The sequence below is a fragment of the Trachemys scripta genome, chromosome 1 (assembly GCF_013100865.1).
Source record: "Trachemys scripta elegans isolate TJP31775 chromosome 1, CAS_Tse_1.0, whole genome shotgun sequence".
NCBI classification, from domain to species: domain Eukaryota; kingdom Metazoa; phylum Chordata; order Testudines; family Emydidae; genus Trachemys; species Trachemys scripta.
Window position 1 is genome coordinate 342,247,493 of NC_048298.1, and position 19,963 is coordinate 342,267,455.

A 19,963-nucleotide genomic window follows, 5' to 3' on the forward strand; every position below is an offset into this window, starting at 1 on the left:
TTAAAGTGTTGAGTTGTGGTGGGAGTGAGACCAAGTGGTGATATCAATTCCCCTTTTATAGCTTCTGCCACGTGGAGGGAAGTTCATTGTCCCAAACAGAGATACCAGCACAGTTACTGGAAAAGTACAAAGCAACAGAGGGTCCTGTGGCATCTTTAAGACTAACAGAAGTATTGGGAGCATAAGCTTTCGTTGGTAAGAACCTCACTTCTTCAGATGCAAGATGTTCTTACCCACGAAAGCTTATGCTCCCAATACTTCTGTTAGTCTTAAAGGTGCCACAGGACCCTCTGTTTCTTTTTACAGATTCAGACTAACACGGCTACCCCTCTGATACTGGAAAAGTACAGGCACAAGATGGAGTCCAGTGTCACAGGAGCTGGTCACATGCCCTTGCATGCTTCAATGAGTTATAGCAGGGGCCATTGCCCTTTTTTCGGCTACTGATGGGGACAAGCTTCTACCATGGTTCGACAGGGACAGGTGAGCAAAGCCCACAGGTAAGTGGGGAACATGGAGACCGGGGAGATGGGTCGGAAACGAGAGGGAGTGTGGGCTATATTGGCAGAGAGAAAGGAGGGTCCGGACAAAACTGGGAGGAAAGATCAAACCAGTATCTTAGCTGCCTATATACAAATGTGAGAAGTATGGGGAATAAGCAGAAAGAACTGGAAGTGCTAATAAATAAATACAACTATGACATTGTTGGCATCACTGAAACTTGGTGGGATAATACACATGATTGGAATGTTGGTGTGGATGGGTACAGCTTGCTCAGGAAGGATAGACAGGGGGAAAAGGGAGGAGGTGTTGCCTTATATATTAAAAATGTACACACTTGGACTGAGGTAGAGATGGACACAGGAGACGGAAGTGTTGAGAATCTCTGGGTTAGGCTAAAAGGGGTAAAAAACAAGGGAGATGTCATGCTAGGAGTCTACTACAGGCCACCTAACCAGGTGGAACGGGTGGATGAGGCTTTTTTTAAGCAACTGACAAAATCATCCAAAGCCCAAGATTCATATAAAAAATGGAAACTAGGACAGATTACAAAGGATGAATATAGGCAAACAACACAGGAATGCAGGGGCAAGATTAGAAAGGCAAAGGCACAAAATGAGCTCAAACTAGCTACCGGAATAAAGGGAAACAAGAAGACTTTTTATCAATACATTAGAAGCAAGAGGAAGACCAAAGACAGGGTAGGCCCACTGCTTAGTGAAGAGGGAGAAACAGTATCAGGAAACTTGGAAATGGCAGAGATGCTTAATGACTTCTTTGTTTGGGTCTTCACCGAGAAGTCTGAAGGAATGTCTAACATAGTGAATGCTAATGGGAAGGGGGTAGGTTTAGCAGATAAAATAAAAAAAAGAACAAGTTAAAAATCCCTTAGAAAAGTTAGATGCCTGCAAGTCACCAGGGCCTGATGAAATGCATCCTAGAATACTCAAGGAGCTAATAGAGGAGGTATCTGAGCCTCTAGCTATTATCTTTGGAAAATCATTGGAGACAGGAGAGATTCCAGAAGACTGGAAAAGGGCAAATATAGTGCCCATCTATAAAAAAGGGAAATAAAAACAACCCAGGAAACTACAGACCAGTTAGTTTAACTTCTGTGCCAGGGAAGATAATGGAGCAAGTAATTAAGGAAATCATCTGCAAACACTTGGAAGGTGGTAAGGTGACAGGGAACAGCCAGCATGGATTTGTGAAGAACAAATCATGTCAAACCAATCTGATAGCTTTTCTTGATTGTGGATAAGGGTGAAGCTGTGGATGTGGTATACCTAGACTTTAGTAAGGCATTTGATACGATCTCACATTATATTCTTATCGATAAACTAGGCAAATACAATTTAGATGGGGCTACTATAAGGTGGGTGCATAACTGGCTGGATAACTGTACTCAGAGAGTTGTTATTAATGGTTCCCAATCCTGATGGAAAGGTATAACGAGTGGGGTACCGCAGGGGTCTGTTTTGGGACCGGCTCTGTTCAATATCTTCATCAACGACTTACATATTGGCATAGAAAGTACGCTTATTAAGTTTGCGGATGATCCAAACTGGGAGGGATTGCAACTGCTTTGGAGGACAGGGTCATAATTCAAAATGATCTGGACAAATTGGAGAAATGGTCTGAGTTAAACAGGATGAAGTTTAACAAAGACAAATGCAAAGTGCTCCACTTAGGAAGGAAAAATCAGTTTCACACATACAGAATGGGAAGAGACTGTCTAGGAAGGAGTACGGCAGAAAGGGATCTAGGGGTTATAGTGGACCACAAGCTAAATATGAGTCAACAGTGTGATGCTGTTGCAAAAAAAGCAAACATGATTCTGGGATGTATTAACAGGTGTGTTGTGAGCAATACACGAGAAGTCATTCGTCTGCTCTACTCTGCTCTGGTTAGGCCTCAGCTGGAATATTGTGTCCAGTTCTGGGCACCGCATTTTAAAAAAGATGTGGAGAAATTGGAAAGGGTCCAGAGAAGAGCAACAAGAATGATTAAAGGTCTTGAGAACATGACCTATGAAGGAAGGCTGAAAGAATTGGGTTTGTTTAGTTTGGAAAAGAGAAGACTGAAATGGGACCTGATAGCAGTTTTCAGGTATTTAAAAGGGTGTCATAAGGAGGAGGGAGAAAACTTGTTCACCTTAGCCTCTAAGGATAGAACAAGAAGCAATGGGTTTAAACTGCAACAAGGGAGGTCTAGGTTGGACATTAAGAAAAAGTTCCTAACTGTCAGGGTGGTTAAACACTGGAATAAATTGCCTAGGGAGGTTGTGGAATCTCCATCTCTGGAGATATTTAAGAGTAGGTTAGTTAAATGTCTATCAGGGATGGTCTAGACAGTATTTGGTCCTGCCATGCTGGCAGGGGACTGGACTCCATGACCTCTCGAGGTCCCTTTCAGTCCTAGAATCTATGAATCTATGAATCTGCTCTCTGGGTGAAGAAGAGTGTCGTTTCTCAGCAGCCCTTTCATAGCTGTTTCTGTGTCTTATCAGTTTCGGGAATTTCCTCCTTCCCTCTGTCTGATGGGTCATTATCGTTTTCAGCGACAAGCACTTCTTTAGTAGGATCTGGATCCTGTTTGAAAGAGACAGAGTTAGTTTCCACAAGAACATCAGGAAGAAGGTGCTGAAAAATCAGGAATTCCAATGGAGTACCCTCCATCACCTCTCTGTCTATCCCAGATTGGTGAGTTGTGTCACTGCTCCCTTCTGGGAGGCCAGCTACACAGTTTCCTCTCACAGCCTGAGACACAGCCTGAGTGCCCAGATGCTCCATCAGTCATTCTGTCCTGGGCACCCTCTCCCAAGTGACCAGTGAGGAGACATGCTTGTGCTCCCATTGTTTCCTCCTCTGGGCCCCCCAGCCCCAACCACAAGACACACCTCGCTATGCTCCCTAGAGAGGGATCTGTCCCTGATTTAGATGTAATAGGTTTGCAGCTAGCAGCTGGAACAGAATTGTCACTGACTGACAATACCCTCTCCTCCCTCCCTGAGGAGTTGTCCCCTTGAGCTGCAGGGCAGAAGCTGGTCTCAACGACTCCCACCCCTGGAAGCATGCAGCTTCCCCCCGCTGCAGAGGATTCAAGGAGACTTTCTCCCATTGCCTCAGTAGTTCCTGGGACTTTCCCCTCTCTCTCTGGGGTCCCAGCAGAACGCTCCTTCTTCCTGCAGGCAGATGTTTTAACAGCCTGAGCTTCTCAGAAGGAATCATTACCAATTAGAATATCAACAGGGTTATCGTCTGCTACCCCCACTTATAAAACAGCTTCCAAACCCCCAGTTTCTATGAGCACTGTAGCCAAAGGTGTAAGGATTTTTTAACCTCCTACTAATAAAAGCTCTGCCATCTGTCCTGTCAGTTTGTCACCTTCTTGCACTATGTTCTGCCTAACTACAGAAATTTCTGCCCCTGGATGTCCCCACTCTAGGTGTTCCCTCCACTAATGCTGACAGCTTTTATATGCTTCATACCTGGTTGTGCAGAGGCTTATTTTACAGTATGATACGTGACAGGTGCCTGAGGTCGCAACAACTTCTCACACAGTTCTTCCCCACTCGCCTCACACATTCCTTGTTTCTTCAAATCTCACGTTATTAGGGTTACAGTTAGCCTGATTCTTGCTAACAAACTGTCATGCATTGCAATCCCCTTCCTGTCAGTTCTTTCTCTGCCTCCACAACCCCGCCTTTTGTACTACTAGTACAACAAACATTCTCAAATCTCTATTTGCATTAAGTCTTGGAATTCAGATTCTACATCAGATGCTTCAACCTTAGGGGTTTTGATTGGATGTAATGACAATGCATGGTGAACACGGGTTACAGTTATTACTATTATTACATCCTTTACAACAACAATAACATAATCCTAAACTAACTAATAGCAATACAAGCAATAACATTCCCATAGCAATAATATGATGGGGTTGTTGTACAGTTTTAGTCATAAAGCACAATACATCATACTTAGTACATAAAGTAGACACCCTATAAGCTGTATGAAAGGCATACTTTTCAATTTAATGTATATATATTTTGAAGCGTATGAATTTCCCCTTGTACTTCAGAGATTCTCTGAACTTCTGGTAACAATGAAAGCAAATTTTGAAATAGATCAGGTACTAAGCTGGTCCAATTAAAGGGTATCTGGAACCTAAGGGCTACTTGCAAAATTTTATCTGCAGGCCAGGAAATAATATGATTGCCTTTAGTGGTAGTAAGATTAAAATTTATGTCTTGCAATGTGGTGGCTTTAACATACATGCAGCTATCATTAGCTTGAAAAAGTAAGTGTCCTGTCAGGGTAGTTCCTTGTCCCCTACCCTCCCAGCAAACGTAGTCATGAACAGAGACAACTTCTCCTGGCTTCAGTTTACGGATACGCTGACGCTGTGGGGGTTCTAATGGCGAAAATGTCCATTGACTCCCTAACCCCATCCAAATGTCAGATGTAATCCCAGGAGCACTGACTAAAAATTGATTGGGCATACCAGGTAGTCTAATCTCCCAGATATCTAAGTGAATAACCCAATCCCACATGTATCCTCCCCATGGACCCGGCAGGATTCGGTATGTGGGAGCCCATCCCCCCCTAACCAGTCCATATGCTTGGAAGGAGCACTGAGAACGTCTGCACTTCCACCCTGAAAGTCTCCAAGTATGTCTGCATGGCCACTGATCAGATGGTACTCCTGATGTGTCCGTAAGGGCATTGGGACAAGCCTGATGCTCTAGATCATTCCGAATGGCCATTAGCTGGTCATTCAGGAAATCCTGAATTTCTGAGCATGCTAGATCCCACTGCAATGCCTTCCCAGCCTCAGTGATATTCAATACCAGCTCTGTCAGCAACTTCTGGGTCATAGAACTAAGGGCGGAGATAACATGTAACTCACCAACTCCAGCCTGTACCTGGGTTAGCTGTGCCCCAGAAATAAGGCTAGTGGCCTTCTCTAGTTTCCCCAATTTCTCATCGTGTTCTTGGTTCTTAAAAATATTCCAAACTGCTGCTGCACTATTGGCCCCATCCCAAAGGAATCCAGTCAAGTCTCTCTTCTTTCTAGAGGAAATAACCCAAGCCCTCTGTTGTGCTAATCTAATGGCAGCCCCCTTTGAACAATTTGGGTACATAGAGGTAATCTGGAAACTGGATAAGGGCAATGCAAATTTAACAGTCCCTAGTGTAATGTTAATCACAGTCCATCGATATCCTAATACATATCTCTTTGGTATAGTACTGTACCACATCTGCTGGTTAAACACCTTTATGTACTTCCTGGAGGCATTCATATTAGTGGCATAAGAGGGGGTGTATTGCAATAAGGTACAGGTAACATTATTAGTCATTGGAATAATTTCTATGCAGGTAAAATTTCCAGTGGCAAAACAAACTCTTTGGGTATTCGTTTAATTGTTCACTAATTGGGTGACCAAATAACAATAAGGGCCTCTATCATTTAACACAGTGCAAATTCCAGGAACAACCATCATATCTACTTCACTATAGAACCCAACAATTGCAATTACAGATTCTTGGGGTTCACTTGTAGTGATATCATATACTTTTATCTCCACTGATCCACTTGTTTTCCATTCAATTGTTAACTTATATGGGATATCCTGAACCTTAAAAATATGTTTTTCAAACAATATTTAAATAAATCACTAAAGTGTGAAGGCCTTGGCCATTGGTTTTATCAAATATATGGCATTGTCTGTATTTGGATGTGTTACAGGGGTAATACTGTAATGGAGGAGATGGCAGGGGCCGTGGCAACAAGGTGCCTTTGGTACTTATAATTTAAAATCCAATTAGGGAGGGCAATACATGCTGAAGGACTTATCCAAAACACAGGGTGCAGCCTGTAGAATAAACCCCCAAATCCAATCAATACCACATTCCCAAGCATGGGTCCCACAAGTTTCTTCCTGCCAGTGTATAATTCTTTGTTTCTTCACCAGGGTCAGTTCTTAATGTCTTTTGTAGTCAGGAATCCCTGGACTTTGGTGGTTTCAATGGAGCGAGTGTTCCTTCTTCTCTTCTCCAAAAGCAATTGTGATTCAACATAATACAGGGGAGAAGTTACTAGCACTTCACCCTGTACTGGTGTGATTCCTTTAGAAAAATTCAAAGGCACAGTAAGTCTGTCAGTGGACAAGGGAGAGGTTACTAGCACTTCACCTTGTCCTCCTTCCCTGCTATCCAGAAGGCACAGCAGAGCTAGCAGGAGAAATAGGCTTATCATCAGTCGGAGAGTCCTCCCGAGGCGGAGGGTCTTTTTACAGTGAGAAGGATGGGTCCAGGCAGGTAGTCCTTGGCACTTCACAGCGGTGTTGGTGGTTAACAGGACTTGGAAAGGGCCTTTCCAGCATGGAGCCAAAGCAGTCTTTCGTTGATGGACTTTACGTAGACTCAGTCTCCTGGTTTCAATGAATGGCAGGGTTGCACAGGATCCTTGGGTAGTGCTTCTTTACCTGTGAGAAAAGAAACCTAACACATTTCGTTAATGCCTGGCAGTGTTTTGCAGATTTTACAGCTGCTTGGGCACATTCAAGTCCCCCTTTTCTTGGTTGTCAGCCACGTCTTAGCTGAGAACAATGTCTTTGGATAGGGCCAGCATCTTATCTTTGGACTGAGCTTGCTAGCTATATTTTTTTTTCAGTTAACTCGTTCTGTTTTTTTCCTTCTCCTTCTTTTTGGCTTCTTTTAACCTACAAAGGAAACTTCCACTCTTCACTCATACCCCTTTTCCCAACAATGAACACATACACATTGCTATTATACAATACATTAGTCTTATTATTTAATGTATGCCACATATACCCTTCCAGTAAAATAACTTTATTACAGAGCTATGGAGCAACAAACCAGGACAAGCACACACACTTTTGAGGAGTCCCCTTGGGTACAACCTCTGGTATCCAATAGCTTTCCTTCCTCCCAACTCTCTGGTTAGAAATCTGAGGTAGCCAGAAGGATCCCATGTGCAATATGGGGAGTGGGTTAACCTTCCATGTCCTTGCTTCCAAAGACTGTTGGTATGCAAATTTTAACAACATTTTTTTCAATTAAAAGATCTGGCCAATGAAATTTCTTTTTCTTACTTAAGCAAATGTATTAGACTTTAGTATATCACATTTTCCTGATTTATCCAAACACTTTGTATTCCAAGTTGAATAAAACAAGTATCTGCTTTTTTGATTTAACCCTTCTATTTAATTTTGAACTAGACTGTCTTATGAAAATATTAAACCCAACAATTCTGGCACAAGACAAACACCACAAGACAGGACACAGAACACAAATATAATTCCTATTGTGCCAGTAAATGCATGGTACGTTGAATGCTGTTCACCTGGCATCCGTTTTCTCTGATGATCTGAAAGAGAAAAGAACAGAGGTCTACTCCTTCTGGGCAGTCAGTCATTGCTTAAAATATTTCCTTTAGATACAAATACTCTTGTTGATTTCAGGCAAAACAGAAGAATTACCCATATTTCCTGTATTTGTTTCATAGGCAGCCCAGGTTTTAGTGGCTTCTACCTTATCAGTTAGATAATTGCATTAATACAGATGCTTTCTGGCTTGCTTCTGGATCCAAAGCCACAGCTTAAAGATTCTTACTTTAAAAGGGACACAATTAACTTTCCCAAACTTTTGATTGCCTTTTACTTCTAACTCCTGCTTTCAAACACCCAGTGATCTGAAAGAGACAACACAACCTATATTGGTAGGTTTGCATTTCTTTTACCTCTGCTACAATATACACTGCACATGTTCTGGGGAAAATGCACATCCTCTCCACAATTCAATTTCCACAACACTAGCCACATCAATTTCTGCACAAGGTGTAACTGTTTCTTTTATGCTTACAAAATCTCCATGTACCCCTAGTAAAGTGACAGCTCGACCACACAGAGCCAGGGGCACTATCCTTCTCTCTCTTTACCAGATCTTTTATCTGCTATTTGTTACCCAAAAACAAATTCAAATCTTTTATTCTCCTGGCTTTGACTACCCTGCTGCAGCCACAAGCTTTGGTCTTTAGTTAAAACATTTTAAATCTTGTAAAGCATTAAATCACCTTAAGGATTAAATGCTAAATGCCATATTAAACAACGCTAGTTTCCTGTGTCTGGCAAAAGTATTCTCGGTTTTGCAACTTTAAACAATACCAATTCATCTCAAACTTATAAAACGCAGATTGTACACAACAGGAGTGTTCTTCAGCAAATTCGACTAACTTATTCAAAGTTGAATAATTCCATTTAAATAACGTCTTGCCTTGATTACTTACCGACATTTTTACCAAGGTTCACTGCTTGATTCCCTCTAGCAACTACAGAGTTAACTTCTCTCTCTCTTTTCTTAAATCACTTGCTTGTCTCCCAAAGACACCCAATCAACTCAGATTTTACCATTCCAATTATTGTCCTGGGGATCTGAAATCCCCATGTTTATACTTACTCTTTTCCTTCCGCTATGCCCTCAAAGTTTCCAACCTGTTTTCCAATCTCTCTATCTGTTGCCTGCCCGCTTGGGCCCGATCCTGCTTTTCTCACTGAACCGTCCCTTCCATGAGCACCGGCTTGTTCCACTACCAATTTAGCTAGGAGGGTGGGCTTCTCAACTAGCCCCCACACTTACTGGTCTCTTCCCTTAAACATTCTTACTCACAAGGCTACCCGAGTCCTCCCTCGTGAGGCTTGCCACCTGGGCAAAACACATGGCCAATTGGCATTTAACTATTCATTTTTTTCTTGTGGCAAACACACTGCTCTTACAGCATATACTGAGCAGAAATGATTAAATTTTGACAAGTCCCTGAAGGACCAGTACTTGCTTAGCCAGTGCTTCCTTTTCTGCCTGGAAGTCCTGTCTCAAGGCTTGCAACTTGCCCTGGGCGTAGGTTTGAGTTGCTGCCTGGTTCATGATCTATGCTCTTAATTGCTCAATTCTAGTTATCAAGTACACAACTCTTCCCTTTTCTCCAACTTCTCTATTGCCCAGTCCTGCTACGACTGGGGTAGATCCACCTGACACCCTTCCTGGTCAACCAGAGTGGACAGAGGAATGCTAAACCCCTCTCCGGTTCTCAGACTTACTGCGGCTGAGAGTGGGCACACTTTTAATCATGCAATTCTCAACATATAACACCAACAATACCAAGCAAAGCAAACATAAAATAACAAGGGCAAAACAAATAGATGGTGTGCATTCTGCAGGGCTCCCCTCTTTTCCTCAATTTCCACCAAAAACGGACAGATTTATGTTACCAATCTATTCCTCATATCAGGTGATCAGGGTGACACTGCAGGATCATTGGGGGAAGATAAAGAAAACACACCATATGACTAAATTTTAAAGCTTCATTAATAAAATAATAAAACAACAACAGAGTATTGGGAACGCTCCCACATCGCTCAGGGGAAAAAACATTAATGCCCCAAGCTCTAAGCCACGTTCATACTCACACATGTACGTCCAGACTGGCCACGTCTGTGTATAACGTCCAGAGAAGGGGGAGAGATGGACGGGAGATTATCCTGTATACGGCTTGTCCAGAATCTCCAACTTGCTTCCACTCTTGGGAGGGCTGTTCTTTTACACCCTGGGGTCTCCTGTGGCGTCTCTTCACAGATTCCAGTCCAGGCCAGCTGCCTGTGGCTTCTTCAGTGTCCCCAAACCACACCGGCTCCAGGGTCGCAAAGGCAGACTGTTGGATCTCACTGGACAGTTAAGCTTTGGAAATGTAATCTCAGTCCTGTAACTTGTATTGCCGTTGGTTTGCCTCTGTCTATATTTTTCTCCACAGCCAGCTGGGGCCGAAAGCAGTTTTTCTTTGTACTTAGCCTGGTCTGCGTTGATTTTTTTTTACCTTGAACGCAGAGCAACTTTCTCTTTATCTCTGGACCAAGTTGAATTTCAAATTAACCCGTTCCTTTCCTCAATAGACAAATTGCTCCCATTGTGTGTCAGAGGCTTTTTTTTTGGTGATTAAAAGCTCCTCTGAGATGTATGATCTTACCTAGATTGAAGGTACCTTCTAGTGGGCATTGTTTAGATGGATTTGCACGCGTGTAAAGATTCCAATTCTCTAAATACTTGCAGGTTTTAGGACCATAATGTACACACATGAAATAATCTGGGGTACCCTTAGGGGGTGAGAGGGAATACTTAGACTGTCCCCCACCCATTTTCCAATCACACACACAGTGAGGATGCCCTGTTCGCACTAGCGGCACATAAACTAAGGATCTCTCCCTACAGGGCACTCACACAGGAGAGACTAACGAGGATGGCCACGACCCTCCTACACCTCCCTTCAGCAAAGAGCGTCGGCTAGTCTCAGAGAGACAGCACCGCTCACTCTGTTTGCATCCAGCAAGATGATCAGACTGTCAGTGGCTCACTCAGAGGGGAAAAGGGAGGGAAGATGGGTTCACACACTCCTAGACCCAGGTAGCTTCCTCACCGGATGATGCCAGGCCGAGTTAGCCCACCGTGGGTCGGATCTTCTTAAGATCCTCTAGTTACCGGGCTTGCGTTAGAATAGTTCTGGTCACGAGCCAAACAACTTCACAGAATACTCTGGGCGTCTTCCGGTAACTCTCAATTCACACTGGTGTACACACACACACACACACTGCGGTCGCTTTTCATTGTCTGTAACGAGGCCTCTATCTCCAAATACCACGATGCATCTATACCTTATGTCCAGACTCAATACACTATGAGGTGGTAACAACCCCTCTTGAGGCAGTAACAGCCCCTCAGCACCGGTGCGTACCTAATGCATTTCCCTTAATCATATGGGGGCGGCCAAACTAACAGTTCCCCAGTACCACATACAACTACCTTATTAAGGGTGGCAAACTAAGTCCTCAGTACCACTTTAACTAACCTTGTTGGGGGCAGCAAAACCATTCCCCAGTACCGCTCTGCATCTGATCTTGCTGCACAGTCAATAAGTTCAGATGGTGTAAGACCAACAAGGACAGACGGTCTCCACGGGCAGTCCTCCTCCGATACCCCAATAGAGATTTCAAAAGGTCTCCTATCTCTATTGTGGCGCCATGGGGATCGAAGGGGAACGATCCATAGCAGCTGCTGCTGTCTCAGTAGGCATTGCCATCCCAGACAAGCCCCCAAATTGTCGGAGAATAACACAGTTCTCACTCTTTGTTTGGGTACAGCAAAGTCAGATATTTTATTCTCTTTAACAGCTGTGTAAAGGAAGAGAGTGCACTAGGACACAGGGTTTCCCCCTCTTAGGCAGGTCTTTTCTCAGGTAAACAATTACAGCAAGCATTTATACCTTTTGTTACAGACAATGAAAAGCAACCGCAGCATTTTGTTTATACATAGGTCATTCCAATATCTTGTTTTTTTCACTAATGCAGACTCTCAGTCTACATTCCATATTGTTTGCACATTATCTACACATTATCTACACAAGGTCACAATAACTTATCAAACAGTTCTTTTCCACTCGCCTCACACATTCCTCGCTTCTTCAAATCTCACGTTATTAGGGTTACAGTTAGCCTGACTCTTGCTAGCAAACTGTCATACATTGCCATCCCCTTCCTGTCAGTTCTTTCTCTGCTTCCACACAATCTACCTGTATTTCAAATGTGTTTCCTCCTGTGGTAACTCCCACAAAGTTGTTTACATCCAGCCTAGCCAGCACATTGGGAATGGATATTCAACTTGATGGCTCATCAATGAACACAGTGGGCCATATTCATAGATTCATAGATTCTAGGACTGGAAGGGACCTCGAGAGGCACAGAAGTTAAATTAACTGGTCTGTAGTTTCCTGGGTTGTTTTTATTTCCCTTTTTATAGATGGGCACTATGTTTGCCCTTTTCCAGTCTCCTGGAATCTCTCCCATCTCCCATGATTTTCCAAAGATAATAGCTAGAGGCTCAGATACCTCCTCTATTAGCTCCTTGAGTATTCTAGGATGCATTTCATCAGGCCCTGGTGACTTGCAGGCATCTAACTTTTCTAAGAGATCACAACCTTCTAGGAAAGCGAGATGGGGAAGGATCCAGTGCTTGAAGTTGGGATCACAGGGAAAGCCCAAGTGAGGGGTGGATTTTTTCATGGGCATATATCTGGGGTTGGGATGCAGCTCCACAGAGGACTAGCTAACATACAAAGTCCCCTTACATCCTTACCTCACCAGACCCTGGCATACCAAGCCATCAAATATAACCTTAGCCTGGGATCCCTACTGAAGGGGACACTAGGGGGAAAGAAAAACCAGTAACTAAACACATGTTAAGGTTCAGCGTGGACCTTAGGTTCAGGAGTTGAAAGACACAGTGAGTATTGAAGAAACCAAACTGTCCAAGCAAAAGAGGTGGTGTAATAACAATACTTTGAAATGCTTACCAGCGGTAAAAGATTTGGCTTTATTGTTCAGTCTCATGACACAAAGATTACTGCTAATGTTAAATGTTATAAGAAAGTTTGGTAGTGATGGTAAATCCTATGAAAAGCTGCAATGTGCATGATTTTTGGAGAAAGGTTTTGGACGTGCTAGGAGTTGAAATTAAGAAACCCTATGAGGACACTGCTTCTCAGCTAACACCTGTAAACAGGTTCAAGGCTTGTCAGAGTAGGGAAACCATAATTAACCTGATCTCCTGCATGGAAGGAGAAACTGAGTCACACCTCCTCATGGCATTGATAAATATCTCTATTGAGTTATCTCCAGTTGGAAAAGCACAATGGTTAACAATGCTGAAGAGATACAAAGAGATATTTTCTAACGACCCAGAGAAGGCTGAGTTTTGAGATCACTAGGCTGATCTACAAAGTGTTAAAAGGTACACAGAACTTTTCAAGAACACCTGTGGGTAAGACGACAATGTTTGCAACACTTGGGAGTTGTATGGTCAAAATCTAAAGAGGGCCTTGGGCACATTGCCTCTGAATTAGTCAATGACTAACTCTTCTGCAGTAAATTAAGGGGTGATGTGTAACAATGTGTGCACCAAAGCAACATCCTGGAACCCCCATATTTACTGTGGTAATATGATGATTATGATATATTGTATAAAAAGTATGTCATATGAAGTATTAATGGAAAATTTATGATTTGCTCAGTATGATTACCCTATTTGTGTGCATACGTCATTTTGTACCTAAAGTTATGAATGTTGACTATGTACCAGTACTTCAAACCACCTATAATGGACAATCCATTTATGAATCCCATTCAGCTAAGCTCTTTCCTCCAATAATGACTGTGGCAAGGAGTTCCACATGCCAAATATCATGAAATCATAGAATCATAGGGTTGAAAGAGACCTCAAGAGGTCATCTAGTCCAACACACTGCTCAAAGTAGGACCAACACCAACTAAATTATCCCAGGCAGGGCTCTGTCAAGCCAGGCCTTAAAAACCTCTAAGGATGGAGATTCCACCACCTCCCTAGGTAACCCATTCCAGTGCTTCACCACCCTCCTAGTGAAATAGTGTTTCCTAATATCCAACCTGGACCTCCCCCACTGCAACTTGAGACCATTGCTAAAAGCTAAGGAAATAAGCCTCACAATGGTCTCTTCCCTCAGGACTTTGCAGCTGAGCTTTAGGGCCCACAAGTTGTATGATGCACAATCTCAGCTGACTGCCACATGACCTGCTCCCAATCCTCAGCTTCTTTTATACACTTTCTGGCTTCTGGTTCTGCTCCAGCCAGGACTGTCGGCCCCAGCGCTGCATCCTCACTGCACTTACTGCAGGTTCCTTGCCAGGCTGGAGCAGATACTGTCCCAGCCCCAGAGCAGAGGGAGCCCAGGCTGACAGGGAGGAAGGTGGAGATGATCCAGCAAGTGGATGGAGTTGGAGAGGAAGAGAGCGAGTAACAGGGGTGGGCCTCTGGGGGAAGAAGCAAAGCTGAGCCGGTGCATTGGAGGAAGAGGTGGAGAAGGGAGTGGGGCCTTCAGGGAGATGAGACTGCGGAAGCGACCTTGTGGAAAAAGGTGGGGCAGGGCCTTGGGGAATAGGCAGGGCAGGCACAGTTTATTGTGTTTTGAAAGGTGGCAACCCTATTGGACTATGAGTTATACACAGAATGATTCCTCAGTTCGTCATGCTGACACAGCACAGCAAGGCCAGGAAAGGATTTAATGTCACTTTGACTGTTCAGTCAGGGATTCAGGGAAGAGGGCCCAGCACCACATCACCAGCCAGCTCTGCACAGAGCTCGGTCTGAGAGCCAGAGCACCAGGAGAAATCTTTAGGCCCCTTTATGAGTAAAGAGCCGGAGCAGCCTGTCCCGGATCTGTTTGGTCCTCACTCCATAGATGATGGGGTTTAGCATGGGGGGCATCAAGAAGGACACATTGGCAATGAGAACGTGGAAATACAGGGGCACATTTTGGGCAAATCTGTTCATGAGGGAGATGAAGACACCTGGGATGTAAAAGGCTGAAATGACAAAAAGGTGGGAGCCGCAGGTTTTAAACGTCTTGAGCCGGGCGTCCTTTGTGGGGAGACTGAAGATGGCCCTGAGGATTTGTGTATAGGACAAAGTGATAAAAATGCCATCCAGACCCATCACACAGAATATCACGAACAGGGAGTAGTAACTACTGACATGGGTGTCGGCGCAGGCCAGATTAACCACGGCTATGTGAAGGCAGGACGGCTGGGGGATGATGTTGGTTGTGCAATACGGCCACTGGCTAGCCAGGATGGGAATGGGCAGTATGACCACACCGCCACGCAGCACTACGGCCAGAGAGATCTTGGCCACCACAGGGTTTGTCAGGATGGTGGAATGTCTCAGAGGATCACAGATGGCCACATAGCGATCAAAAGCCATGGCCACGAAGATCCCAGACTCCATCGCTGAGAAGGAGTACATGAAGTACATCTGGGTGAGGCAGGCACTGAAATCGATCTCCCTGGAATTGAACCAGAAGATGCTCAACGTTTTTGGCAGGATGGACGTGGACAGGACCAGGTCAGTGATGGCCAGCATGCAGAGGAAATAGTACATGGGCCCATGGAGGCTTGGCTCTGTCATCACGATGAACAGGATGGTGAAGTTCCCCAAGATGGCTATGATGTACATGGTGCAGAAGGGGATGGAGATCCAGACATGGGCCGCCTCCAGGCCAGGAATGCCCAGCAGGATGAAGGTGGAGGGGTTGGTGAATTCAGTTGTGTTGGAACCTGACATGGAGTAGGGGAGAAGGTGTCCAACTCTGAGGCAGAACGGTGTCGCTTGCATGTACCGTACCCTCCCCTGACTTCCTGTATGTGCCCAGGGTCTAGGGTGATGGTCGCAGTACAATTACCTGGATGGAGAGACAATGTTAATATGAGACACTGCATGATCGCTCTTGAAATGACATTTTCATTATTCAGAGAAATGAATTATGAACAATTGAACTTACTAATGTCAATTCCATATCTTATGGTGCTCCCTGCCTCAATAATTCCCAGGTTACTGGGCACCAGCAGGAAACACAGATATGGATACTGGTTATCCATCATTGTTCCTTAGGCCTTATCTACACTGCCAAGTTTTGTCACAAAAAAGCAACTTTTGATGAAGAACCATTGGAGGTGTATACGCTGCAAAGCCACTTTCAACAACAGAACTCCTCACTTTCAGTAACATAATAAAACCACCTTAACAAGAGCTTTAAGGCTTTTTATGCAAAAGTTTTTTCAATAAAGTGCCAGTGTAGAAACTCACATTTGTTTTTATTAATGTAATTGGCCTCTGGAAGGCATCCCACATTGCCCATCCTGAGTGCTCTCGTGAACAGTTTCAACTCCTTTCCCCTGCATCAAGGTAAAAACATTCTGCCCCTCCCCCTTTAAAGGCTCTGCAATATTGAAATTCCTCTTCCTGTTTGCTCGGTGTGGAGTGCTCACATCACACCTTCCCAGGTGGCCATGGCAGCTCCACGCTTGGGACACTGCGGAGCTGCTGGATCTGCTCTGTAATTGGGGAGAGGAGGCCGTGCAGTCCCAGCTGCCCACCAGCCATAAGAATGTCATAGAATCATCATAGAATCATAGAATATCAGAGTTGGAAGGGACCTCAAGAGGTCATCTAGTCCAACCCCCTGCTCAAAGCAGGACCAATTCCCAGCTAAATCATCCCAGCCAGGGCTTTGTCAAGCCGGGCCTTAAAAACCTCCAAGGAAGGAGACTCCGATGTCAATACCTAAGGGAGATTTCATGCAGTGTGTGGGAAAAGAGCTACGATCAGGACACACTGCAGTACACAGCAAAGGTGAAGTAGCTGAGGCACATGTACCAGAAGGCAATGGAGGCAAACAGTATCTCTGGTGCTGTGCCACAGACCTGCCATTTTTATAAGGAATTGGATGCTATCCTCAAGGGTGACCAACTTCCACCACCAAGAGCCCTGTGGGTATTTTGGCGGGGCTGGAGCTAACAGAAACTGGACCTAATCCAAAGGAGGAAGTTATCGAGGAAGAGGTGGTGACAGAAGAAGTTGTGGTGCCCAGGCTGGGGTCACCGAGTGCTGTGTCCAGGGAGGAGCTGTTCCTCACTTCGGAGGTGTCCAGGTAGTCTCGGTAGTCACAATCCGGTAAGCCAGAAACAGGAGAGGGCACCCCTGGTAAGTGGTTTTGCTTTGTGAAGTGTGGAGATGGGTTAAGGGCAGAGAAATGTACAAGGCTGGTTGGGTTTCTGTGTGCTGGGCATTTCCCCATGCAGCTAGGCAGTGCGGGGGGCAGGCTGTTGATACACACCGAGATTTCATGGGAATCCTCCAGAGAGATCTCGAGGAAACTTTCCTGCAGGTACTTCACAATCCTGTGCCAGAGGGTCCTTGGCAGAACTGCTTTGTTCCTTCTCTCCTTGGGACGCTTTCCCTCGCCATTTCCACAATTACTTGGGCAAGGACCAAACAGGCACACAGGCAAGAAACATAGTGACCTGGACACAAGCCACAAGTGTGTAGCAGATACACCCTTGATTACTCTCAGGGGAGAGATATCTTCCACAATGACCCCTGCATGTGGAAATGGTTAAGAAACTTTAGAGTGTTGTCCCCTGAGAAGTGCCCTGTTACCCCTTTCACGTTGTTTTTCTCCCACGCACAATGTCCCTCAGCCCTGGGTACACTCACCATCCTTGTGCCATGTGTGCTTGTCAAGTGTCAACCAAAAGGAGATTGGTGTGTTATCAGCAGTGTATTTTAATGTAGCATTTCAATACTGTGTGTGTACCTAAGAATAATGTTTCTGTTTATTGTTACTTGTGCTTCACCAGATATGTCCTTGAAAGGAGACACCCCGTCCACCCCAGCCGAGTGTCTCCGCCAGATAAGAAAGTGCCGAAGACGGAACAAGGAAGATAAGTTGTGGGAGGTGTGGCAGTTCTCTGATACAGACAAGAGGGAACGCAGGCCATGGAGGGAAAGCAAGAAGCAGGAAAGAAAAAAAATGAGACATACACTGGGAACGCAACAGTGAGGCTGATCAAAGTTTTGGAGCAGCAAACCAACATGCTGCAATCCCGCAAACTGAGCAGATGTGCATTTCTCCCCGCCCCTTCAGCACGTTCAGAGCTCTGTCCCATGCCCTCCCCAGACTCAACTCGCATATTGCGTTCTCATTTCTGGGACTTCACGCTTTGCCCTACACTGCACCCCCACAGACAGGTTTTCAAATGACAGCTGGACTTACACACAGCTCTAAAAGTCAGCCCTTCCCTGGTATCTCCCCCGCCCAAGAATGTGCATGTGTCTATGTGTGTATGCATGGCGGGGGATGGGGGGGTTGGCTCTGCAGTGGGAGGGCCCGTTGACCGCACCTCCACCACCCACACAGGTGGAATATAGATAGGACAGCCGTGAGACCTTATGTGACCTTATTGCCCCAGCTATCCCCTTGGATCAATCTGGCCCTTATGTTACCTGTACCATTAACAAAACCCCGGTAAAGTGCTTAGTGGACACTGGAGCTTCTCGGTCCACACTGCGAGTGGAGGAATTCCCCTCCCTTCCCTTATCTGGATAAGTTATTAATGCAGTAGGGGTCAGTAATGTCCCTATCCCCCATCCTGTGTCAACCCCATTGTTAATATCAGTAGGCCCTTTGACAGAACAACATGCCTTCCTCCTCAGCCCTTGTTCTCCTGTCAACCTCCTGGGAACCTCCTGTTATGTAAATTAAACTGTTCTATCTTTTGTACTCCTAAAGGGGTGTTCCTGGAGGCTCCAGAGACCGCACAGCACGAGGTCTTGGGGGTCCTGCAGGCACACTCCCCTGACAAAACAAGCCCAGATCTCTCCCCAGTACAGAAAGAAATATTGGCCCAAGTTCCCCCAGCTTTATGGGAGGATCATCCAAATCAAGTGGGCTGTATAGAATCGGCACAGCCTGTTAAAATTCGGCTAGATCCAACTAAGCCCCTTCTCAGGATCCCACTATACCCCCTTTCTAAAGCAGCTGAGGAGGGGATCAGGCCAGTTTTGGTATCCCTGATTCAACAGGGGGTTATTGTTCAAACTAGTAGTGAATGTAATACCCCAATCCTGCCTGTCCGAAAACCAGGTACAGGAAAGTGGCACTTAGTTCAAGACCTGAGAGCCGTAAATGCAGTAGTCCACCTCCTGTTCCCGGTTGTGCCCAACCCTGAAACCATTCTCTCTTGCATCCCCCCCTCGGCTACCTACTTCACAGTAGTAGATTTATGCTCAGCCTTTTTCTCTATCCCCATTCACCCAGAAAGCCAGTATCTGTTTGCCTTTACCTTCCAGGACCTGCAGTATACCTGGACCAGACTGCCACAAGGTTACACGGAATCGCCTACCATTTTCTCCCAGATCCTCAGGAAGGACCTGGGGAACGTTACGCTTCCTAAAGGGTCCACTTTGGTCCAATATGTGGACAATCTCCTGATAGCCTCTCCAATGTTGGAGGCTTGTCAGGTGGATTCTCTGGCCCTGCTGCAGGCTCTGGCAAAAAGGGGGCATAAAGCTTCCAAATCAAGTTGCAGCTTTGTCTTCCTCGAGTCCACTACTTAGGACATGATTTGACTGCAGGAGAGAGACACTTGTCTCACGACAGAATTAAAGCACTACTGCATGTTCCCAGACTCGCTACTAAAAGGCAGCTGTGTGGCTTTCTTGGAATGGCAGGCTATTGATGGCAATGGATAGCTGAATACGCCTCTATTGCCAAACCTTTACATAACCTAACCCACAAGGATGTGTCAGAACCCCTCCCCTGGACCCAAACAGCTGAAACCACTTTCAAAACTCTTAAAGAACAATTGGCTAGTGCTCCAGCCTCGGGCATACCCGATTACTCTAAAACCTTCACCCTCTTTTGTCAGGAAAAGGATGGAATAGCACAGGGGGTGCTGACTCAGGAACACGGGGACTCCCAACGGCCTGTCGCTTATTATAGCGCCCCTCTAGACCCGGTG

At 45.2% G+C, this 19,963-nt stretch overlaps 1 protein-coding gene across 1 annotated transcript; it reads right to left on the minus strand.

Annotated features, from left to right (window-relative positions):
* Window positions 1–14,748: 14,748 nt before the first annotated feature.
* On the minus strand, window positions 14,749–15,725 carry LOC117872722 (olfactory receptor 52E2-like). The gene has a single exon (XM_034761461.1). It carries the CDS (start codon window positions 15,723–15,725, stop codon window positions 14,778–14,780), a length of 948 nt encoding a protein of 315 aa, XP_034617352.1. The 3' UTR covers window positions 14,749–14,777.
* Window positions 15,726–19,963: the final 4,238 nt, after the last annotated feature.